Genomic DNA, 9,245 nt, shown 5'->3' on the forward strand with positions numbered 1-9,245 from the left:
GTGAGGAACAATGGTGCGCTTCACAAAGAACGCAATCAATGCATGAGCCTGCGCATCCTTTACATCCCAACGAGCTTGTTCTGCCGTAGGCAAAACAACTCTAATAGCAGCAATCCTTGCAGCAAGACTTGCAACATCCTCAACATTGCCTACATTCTTAGAACCAGGACGTACATCAATGCCCTGCACAATATTCCAGATGCTCTTTGACATAAGAACGTGTTGAATCATATAAGCCTACATAGGGTAATTGTCCCCATCCAACCTGTCCTCGGCAGCAAACATCTTAAAGACATCTGTGTTGTTGTCAGCCATGGTAAATGCTGCACCTGCTGTGAAAACTGCCCAAAAATAGGAGAAACGGAGGGGGAAAAACACGTGCTATATAGCACAAACCGTAGAAGGATGTAAGGCACCTGTTATGGAGAAAACGACACTCACAGAAATTTTGCACAAAATGACAAAATTGCTTGTGCAGACCTGCCTGTAGTGGAAACGGAGGTCGAAATGAGCCCGAATGAGAAATCTAAGCAGACCTAGCTCTACGAGTTATCTTGAAATATTTGTCGACCTATGAAAGCTCGCCAAACTTCACTGCAATCGGAGAAAGTGAGCAGGCGTGTGCTGGAGCAACTGGCGACTAAGCTCGAGAAGACGTAACCTACTCTGATACAAATTGTTGGAATTAGGGTTGCAGAGAAATGCACACAGTTTGGAGAAGATGAAGGAATCTCAAGGCACACAATAGAGAGTGTGTTACTTAGTGTGCAATGGAAAGATGGATAGCCCTAGAGTGATGGGCGTATATACAATGCTCGGGGGAAAAAACTCCTAAAGAGGAAAAAATGCCCCGGCGGTCCTACTGTGTTCACACACATCACTACCACATGTATATGGTAATAGGAAGATAAGTGTGCAAATGTAAGAAACATTTGTATGGGTTGAAGCAATCTCCTTCTGCTTGGTATGAGAAAGCTGACACTCATTTGGTTAAATGAGGTTTTTGTAGCAGTCCACCAGAAAGCACTTTGTATGTAAAGTGTGATGACTTTAAGGCTGATTTGAATGCTACTTTCAAGATGAAATATTTGGGGTTGTTGCATCATTACTTGGGCATACAATTTAACTAGTGTGATGGTGGTATTTCCTTGTGTCAAACAAGTTAATAGAGACATTGCTATGTAAGTTTGGACTTGAGGATTGCAAAACTATGGCCAATCCCCTAGAAACAAGTTTGACGTTGAGTCTTCATGATGCCGATGTCACTCTTTACCAACCTGCTATTGGATACCTTATATATGTATGCAACACTAGGCCAAATATTCAATTTGCACTCTCACAGCTTATCAAATTTATGCATAGCCCAGGGTCTAATCATTGGCAGGTTGTCAAGAGGATCTTTCGCTACTTGTGGCACTTTAAATCTTGTGTTGTTTTATTCAAAGGGGGGATCATTGTGGCCATATTTATATGCTTTTTTGAACTCAAATTGAGCTAGTTGTTATGACACGTGAGTGTCCATGAGTGATTTTTGTTTCATGCTCGGTAGTTCATGCATATCATGGTTGAGCAAGAAGAAACCTATTGTGGTCACTTCCAGTTGTGAGGCTAAGTACAGGGCAATCTTCAGATCTACGGTTGAGTGTGTATGGCCCAGACGCCTTATGGATGATTTAGGTGTTGGACAAGACACTACCAACATCATCTATACTAACATTCAAAGCACGTTGGCAGTTGCAAGGAAGCCCGGGGAGATCACCTAATAAAAATGTAACCTATCACGTGAGTTCAATAGAAAGGTATTTAAAGTCTTGAAACTTACAAAAATATATATACATAAGGGCATTATTTTTTCAAATTTGAAAAAAAACTTACAAATTTTAAAAGAAAAGGGTACGTTATATTCTTAACAAAATTCACAAATAAAGGGTTTTACAAATATGTTTTGAATGCACGTGATATGGTAGTTTTACACATAGTGAACCCCCCGAGCAAGGAAGCCAGTTTTTCATGCTCGCACAAAGCACATTGAGGTGCATTATCACTATGTCAAGGAGAGACTCTCAGCACGAGAGATCAGCTTTGCTTATGTGCCAACACATGACAACCTTGTAGATCTTTTCACAAAGGCATTGTCTCGTGGATAAGTTTGAAGCTTTCTGCAAGCTTTGGACTTATTCCCCTTTGTGGACTGATCATGTCCTCAGGGCATGGCACTTCCCTATACTCGGTGATCTCGTTCATCGCATCACGCCCATGAGGGATTTGTTACCATATACATGTGGCAGTGATGTGTGTGAACGCACTTAGGACCGCCAGGGAATTTCTTCCCTCAATAAGAGGTTTTTTCCCTCGTGCCTTGCGTATGTGTCCATCACTCTAGGGCTACTTTCATTGTGCACTAAGCAATAATACTCTTTGTTGCGTGCCTTGAGCTTCTTAGTCTTTTGCAAGCTGTGTGTGTTTCCCTGCAACCCTATTTCCAACAACTCCAAACCACCTTGACACCATAATTCACGTAAGATGGAGCTAAAATTGATCCTTTTTTTGCACCACCAAACCCTGCTTAAGGCCAAGAAAAGGGGGGGGGGGGGGGGGGGGGGGGGGGGGGTCTTTCAAAAATACCTATAGTATGTACATTCAAGAGGTATGTATAAAACCTTTCACACGTACTTCACCGTGGATTAAAGGGCCCCTTTTCTTTCATAAACCTATAACTTATTAAAAAGTTCCATTTTAACCCCCCTCTTGTACATGTATTTTTGTAACTCTTTGAAATATAAAACACACCTTCAGGTGAACTCAGGTGCTACACTTACATATTTTGATATCGACCCCTTGGGTTTTTAGCCACTTAGAGCACCTTTCTATTACATTATCACTCTTTATAATATTGTAGGTTACAATCATAATCCTAAAGGATCTTTACCTATCTAACCATTTTGCACTTGTTTGAGGTGTAAACCATTAAAATCTAATCAGAGCCTTTGCAATGAGCTTGAGCATGGCCGTTTCATAAATGAGCTTGGAGGAATGATTGAGGAGCTTGGTTGGTTTTTTATTAATCCAATAGATCATGATGAGTTCTATCATAATTACTAATTTTTGTATGCTTTCTTCATTGGAAACCATCAAACGCTACCTTTGGTAGCATGACTAGCCTCACAGAGCATGTAGCCATGTTGGTGTGCCACAAGTTTTTTGCTTTTTGGGATGCTATGATAAGAAAAATGTCTTGAGAATGTTTCAATTCATTGGCCTCTAGAGTGGGCTCACAGCCCCTCCCATAGTCTCCACTTGCTTTTCCCTTGTGGAAGCATTCTATTGCAATCTTTCTTAAGTTTGGCTTTCTACTATCCAAATGAATACTTACAGAAAAGTGTTGCTTTCAAAAGTATCAAATGACAAGATCTTTGAGTTTCTTTATTTGATTGGCTAGCATTACTACCCCCGCAAAATCAAAGGTATGTGCATGTGCGAGAATCTCACTGATTGGGTGGCTAGAGTCTAACAAGAAGCTATTTAGTAGAATCAATGAGTATACCTTCCAGTAGCACACATCAACTAGAATGGCTAAGGTTGATGGCCATCAATTTGGGCATAATTTGGTCAACAAGAAGCTACTAGTAGAATTGAGTACACCTTTCAGTAGCACACATTGACTAGCATGTGACTAGAATGGCTAAGGTTGATGGACATCAATTTGGGCATATTCTCCTCTAAACTGCCATCTACCCATGGACATGAGAACAACCGTTTTTTAATCATTTTAACCTGATCCTTGAACCCTAGAGGGAAGCTCAAGCTGCATTGGAGGCAAAGACTTGCATGAGGCTAGACCTAGGCAAGAGAGGTTGTTGAGTGAGGGAGTCAATATTGCATGGATGAAGTTGTAGGGGCAGCACAACTTTTTGGGGGCGCCCCCCGAGCCTCCGCTCCTTCTACCTTGCCAATCAGCCACACGCCCTACATGCTTCTCGAGAACGATGTGATAGTGCTTTTTTACCATTGTGAACATCATTACCCTCTTAGTACTGCACAAAATTTAGAGAGGGAGAGGGATAGTGCTATTATCAAGCCATTTCTGGATTGCTCATCAGTCCATTACAAGCACTTCAAACGATCGACCCCAATGCTGTAGGTATGAAACAACATTCATGAGTTATCGCCCAAATGGGAAGAAGCCATCCGTTATCATCATTGAAGTGGGCTCAAGGCAACACTATAAGCACATATTGGTGGTTAATGACAAAATTCCAAAGATTATATATTGTTTTCTACATGTTCTTTGTTCAAGTGCTAGTCTTTTTTAACGCAAACAATAACATGCGATCAATAAAATGTTTTAGCTTAAAAAATCATTCCATTGAGAAAGAATGGAAAAAAGAGTAGTTGTGCTTAGCTTTGATCCCCATGTCATGGTAGACTCATTGGCAAAAGTGTTATACTTATAGAGAGACCTCCATAGCATTAAGCATGCCAAAAAGGCCACAAGCATCCCCATATAAGCCTCCCAAATGGAGGCCATCTGACTTGGAGGAAAGGAGTTCAAAGGTCCTCTACATTGGAGATGTTTCTGAGGTGCACATAGTATCCCTCCACTATTCAGCTCTTATGCCACCAGAAGCTGTGGAAAATGTGGTAGGTTGCCATACTCGGAAAAGGGGCTTCTATTTCCTTTGTTAATCCACAAGACAGCTCAAAGAACAAACCCTACCTACCTCCAATGTCACAATTAAACAGGCAAACCAAATGGTGAATCGATTTTCATAGAACAGAAAATATGCCACCAACATAACTTCAAGCACAACCAATCGTTGCAATGCCATGAATACCATTAGTAAGAAGATTTATGTCCACTGTGATTAGAACCCGCAACATTGATGCACAAGAGACAAGCCTCTACAAATTGTCTCTGTTAAAGAAACTGAAACAGATTCCCGCAATGATCTGCCTCTCATTGACTTTTTATAAGCCTTGTATATACAGAGCAAACACCCTGCCCGCCTCTATTCCAGGGCAGGTATGTAGTTTCCCACCTTAATATCACTATTTTGATAGTACAGTTTAACAAAATGCTGATGCATAGAAAAGCAAGACTGACAAAAAGATACCGCATTGATGCAGATGAGCTGAAGAGTGTGCTCGCATCTGACATCGCAATAACAAGGGCCTCTCATAGCAATAGAGAAGCGAGGTATGTCTTTGTCCCCTTATAAGCGACTGGTTTTGCTTCATATAAGCCGCCACTTGATTGTCCTCGATCTACATTTTGTGAACCAATGACGACCCATCCTCCGAAACAATGGTGTCATCTTTGACTGGAACTCCCTTCCAAGTACAAGATTGGTGGTTACTTTGCCTCTTGTCATGTCTATATAACCAGTGGGTACCATTGGCTTCTGCTTTTTTGCAACTTTCTGTGATCTGTTGTCATCATCAAATTCTCTTTTTTTAAATGGTAACTGCACTTTGTTTCCACTTTTGTCTTGAAGCTTGTTGACATCATCTTGCCACCTAGAAAATAATTTGGCAGGTTTCTCGAACGTCAAAACCCCCTGCTCTTTTTCGGAAAATGATTGCAACAACTTCAAAGCACCCCCACCCGTGGGCACATCAGGTACGCTTGCACTCCTTATTTGTGAAACTATATAGGAGTTGTCTAGTGTTGCAGATGTCAGATTATTGTGCTTTGAGTCGGAAAGGGTGACAGTAAGCTCGTCCAGTATGATAGCATTTGCAGCCGCTGGGTTAATGCTCAGCTGCTCCTTATTCTCCACCTCCATTGCAACACCACTCTGCCCTAACTTTCTCTGAGAGTTGGGAGCCTGTGAAGTTTGTTCTTCTGATACAAATGGAACCAAAATTTCATTAGTACTCTGCTGTAATCAAATCACATATCAATGGAGGTCCCTTTGACAGCTTACAGTCTTACCTTTAATGTTGTTAATGGGGTGAACACACTCCACACAATGTCTGGAATTTAGCGCTTCTCCTGAAGAATCCGACAGTCCTCTTTGCTGCTGGTGACGTGATGCATTGAGACACATCAGCTTGGCGGTGAATAAAGAAGACTTCTTAGGGGATGTTTCCCGATCTCGAAGAAGATGTACCAAGTCTGAAGCCTTCTCTGAGCTTATTTCACCTGCAGATGTATTGCATTGCTCCAATTCAAAGTTGGCTTTAGTGCTGTTGACACCCGTAGGGCATTGTTCTAAACACAAAAAAAGAATTTGATGTCAGTGCTTATCGATAATGTGCACCTAAAGGTCATTGTTCTATAAAACAAGAATTTTAATCACAGGCAACCAAATTTCTTGTACCTTTAATGCTTGAGACAGGAGTCGCAGCCATGGACTCCATTTGGGAAAACATGGGCATCAATTTGACAGAATCCAAGTTCTTCATCCGTGGTGGTGTCAGAGTAGAGATGGTAGACTTCACTACAACAGGCCTGATACTAGTGGATGATAAGCCTGGAGATGCAGCCAACTCCTTCAATGATAGCCAGCCCTTCCTCTTTGTTTTCTTGCCAGAACTACCTGCGCCCTCTATCGATAACACTTTCGTAGCAGTCATTAACTCCTTGTTAGAAGTTTTTGCCTTCTTTTCTACATTACTTTTGCTTAGTTCTGACAGCTTGTGGCGGGCAGCCATTTCACTAAGCTTTGTTTTGACATAAGCCTTTGGCGTGCCTATGTTCATGTTTTCAAAAGCACAGTATTGGCAATAGTATAAGATGCAGTTGACTGGAGGAGAGGTTTCCTTACTCGCTGACCTTTGCTTCTTCCTTTTCCTGCTTCTTACACGGATGGAGCAGTTTATTCCAACCTGGAGAATCGATTCACACCTGGTTGGAGAATAAAGTTATGAGAACCTCATGGAACAAAACAACTCAGTAGAATGCTCCAACAATGAGTCAAAAGAGAACTCTGCTTCACTACACTTTGATGAGCCATGCTCCGACCTTGAATGTAGTTGCGATTAATTTGTCAATTTAGGGCGGTGTCCTACAACATTCAGAAATTCTTATTGGTCTCTTGTACGGACATCTTGCATTTCTATCTCCTGTGCCTCGTATTAAAGCATGTGATACCTACAGAGATGCACACATCTGCACATACCAGAATTATTTTTTCACGCCTTCGCATTCTGAAGTTTTCTTGTTACTTTCATGCGTAAACTTGCAAGCTTCCTCCCCTTTCAAATCAAAGGGAAATGCAAGTAAACTGTTGAAGATACAAGTGACAGGTAACATTCACTTTGAAATGCAAGTATACTGTTGAAGATACAAGTGACAGGTAACATTCACTCTAAACTTTCTATACATAAGAGAGCTTGCTCTGCCTCTGTATAGTGCACTCTCCATGGCTTTGGCTATAAGAGGATGAGCAAGTAGATCATACCAACAAAATAAAAGAGTCCTATTGCACCGACTTGTGACTGTAACAAGGGCAGCCCATCTTCTACTGCGTTGTATTTCCCTCTTCTTCGTACTACAGTAATTTGGTTCATGAGTATGAAACGATTTGCCTATGTGAGTGCACCCACCATAGCTTTGGCTGTAAGGCTGAGCAAGAAAATCACACAAAAATGAGTGTTTCTTTTTTTTTCCGAACAAGCCCTTTGGCCCATGTATGTACCAGTAACAATTGCATCATCTTCTGGAAAAGCACATTACCATGTTGCATGTATGCGATGAGACGCAATTTGGATCAACATTAATTGCAGTACGTTTCTACAGACCATAAAGAAAACATGGATATGCTACATACCTTTGACAGGTGAAATGGGGAGAGGGAGGAGGTGAAGCGCCGAGGAGCTGGGAAGTGGAAGCGAGGTGCGAACCGAGGATGGCACTTGTGCAGAGGCCCATGTCGCCACCGCTTGCAGATGCCGCAACCGCCCGCAAGCTGCACTGTTCATAGTGCCCTTCGCCCTAGAAGAAGGCATTTGCCATCGCAGGGGCGAGCGTGTTGATGTAGTCATTTTCTCTCTCTCCCTCTTCTCACTTCTGATTAGATTACTGCAGAGGAATAGTAGAACAAAGCCTCAGAGGTTCACAGTGCCTTCGTCGAGCACTCTTTAAAGGAAATTCTCCGAAGGGAAAATTCTTTAATTTACTTTAATTTCATCCTTACTTGGTGAGCCTAAGGTTTCTTGAGCCCTTGATCAAAACAAATGGATCCAAAATCGACTACATCATGATAAGTGCCAGCTTTGCAAACAAAATACCATGTGTAACGTTAGAGTCAAAAACCCTGCTCTAGGCTCTGGTCAAGAAAGCCCTCCGATAGATAATGGTCTCCCCCAAGCATGCAGATGGGCGAAGTTGAGTTAAAAGCTTTAGAGGTCCCTTGTTTCTCAACTTTGCACATATTTGGAAGTCATCATCCACGGTTCTCACAAAGTGTTAGCAAAGTTCATCATCGACCTTGCCAAGAAGAGTGAGAAGTAGGAAACATTTTCCAAGGCCTCAAAGGGAATGGCCTTTGACCAGCATACACAAAAGTAAGCATTTAGATTTAGCTGCAATTTCTGCCCCATCGATGTATGGACTGTGGCATTCTCTTCTACTATCATGTCGACCGTCCCACTGCTAATTTTGTGTTGTTCCTCTTCTTTACTCGGTAAGCCTAATATGGTTTTTCAGATTCTTGAGCTGACAGGTGGCCACTTGGCAAGATCTAGGACATTGCCCTCATGCCAAATCACACAGCCAAGAGCTCAAGCTTGCTTTTAATAATGACGGCATTCATCGATGAGCAAGTTCAAAGGGTTGGTTCAGAGGAACAAGACACGTTGGTCCCTTACTCTTATTTGCATTGAGTTGTGGTGTTCGCAGTGGATTGTGGTTTCGCACCCTCGCGTTGGGGGTTCACGTGGTCATTTGGTAGAGAAGTGAGTGCACGGCAAGGTTGGTTACTATAGGGTTTTGCGAGCAGGTTTTTGGGGCCCTCAGAGGGCTATTGACAGTGAATCCGCCTAGACTCCGCAGAGCCAAAGCATGCTATTGCATTTGGGGATTTTGAGGCAACTTGTTGGACTTTTGTGTGGGGCATCAAACCCCTTCCATGTATGGCATTTGCAAAGTACTTGGTACGAGCTAGAGAGCTCCTGGTTGCACTTTGTTTTGGTTGTAGATCCCCACTTGGCTCCGTGAGCTGAGGCTATGAGATCTTCTCGCGCCTTCTAGTATTTTGTGTCGGATTTCCAGTTGTTGCTGACAACTATAGACCCAGCCA

The 9,245-nt window shown here is 42.3% G+C and overlaps 1 protein-coding gene across 4 annotated transcripts; it reads right to left on the reverse strand.

Moving 5' to 3' along the window:
- Positions 1-4,901: 4,901 nt before the first annotated feature.
- Positions 4,902-8,054, reverse strand: LOC147419934 (uncharacterized). 4 transcript variants are annotated; one of them, XM_086505719.1, is made up of 6 exons: positions 7,776-7,915; positions 7,407-7,570; positions 6,779-6,850; positions 6,324-6,695; positions 5,936-6,214; positions 4,902-5,845 (listed from the first exon to the last, which is right to left on the reverse strand). In XM_086505719.1, exons 4-6 carry the CDS (start codon positions 6,655-6,657, stop codon positions 5,235-5,237), a joined length of 1,224 nt encoding a protein of 407 aa, XP_086361845.1. In that variant the 5' UTR covers positions 6,658-6,695; positions 6,779-6,850; positions 7,407-7,570; positions 7,776-7,915; the 3' UTR covers positions 4,902-5,234. The 4 variants fall into 4 exon arrangements, with proteins under 4 accessions (XP_086361845.1, XP_086361844.1, XP_086361842.1 ...); XM_086505718.1 differs by having other exon boundaries at positions 6,324-6,850; positions 7,776-7,909; XM_086505716.1 differs by lacking the exon at positions 7,407-7,570 and having other exon boundaries at positions 6,324-6,850; positions 7,776-8,054.
- Between the last annotated feature and the right edge of the window lie 1,191 nt (positions 8,055-9,245).

Source organism: Adiantum capillus-veneris, chromosome 29 (assembly GCF_014529385.1).
Source record: "Adiantum capillus-veneris isolate H3 chromosome 29, ASM1452938v2, whole genome shotgun sequence".
Taxonomy (NCBI): domain Eukaryota; kingdom Viridiplantae; phylum Streptophyta; class Polypodiopsida; order Polypodiales; family Pteridaceae; genus Adiantum; species Adiantum capillus-veneris.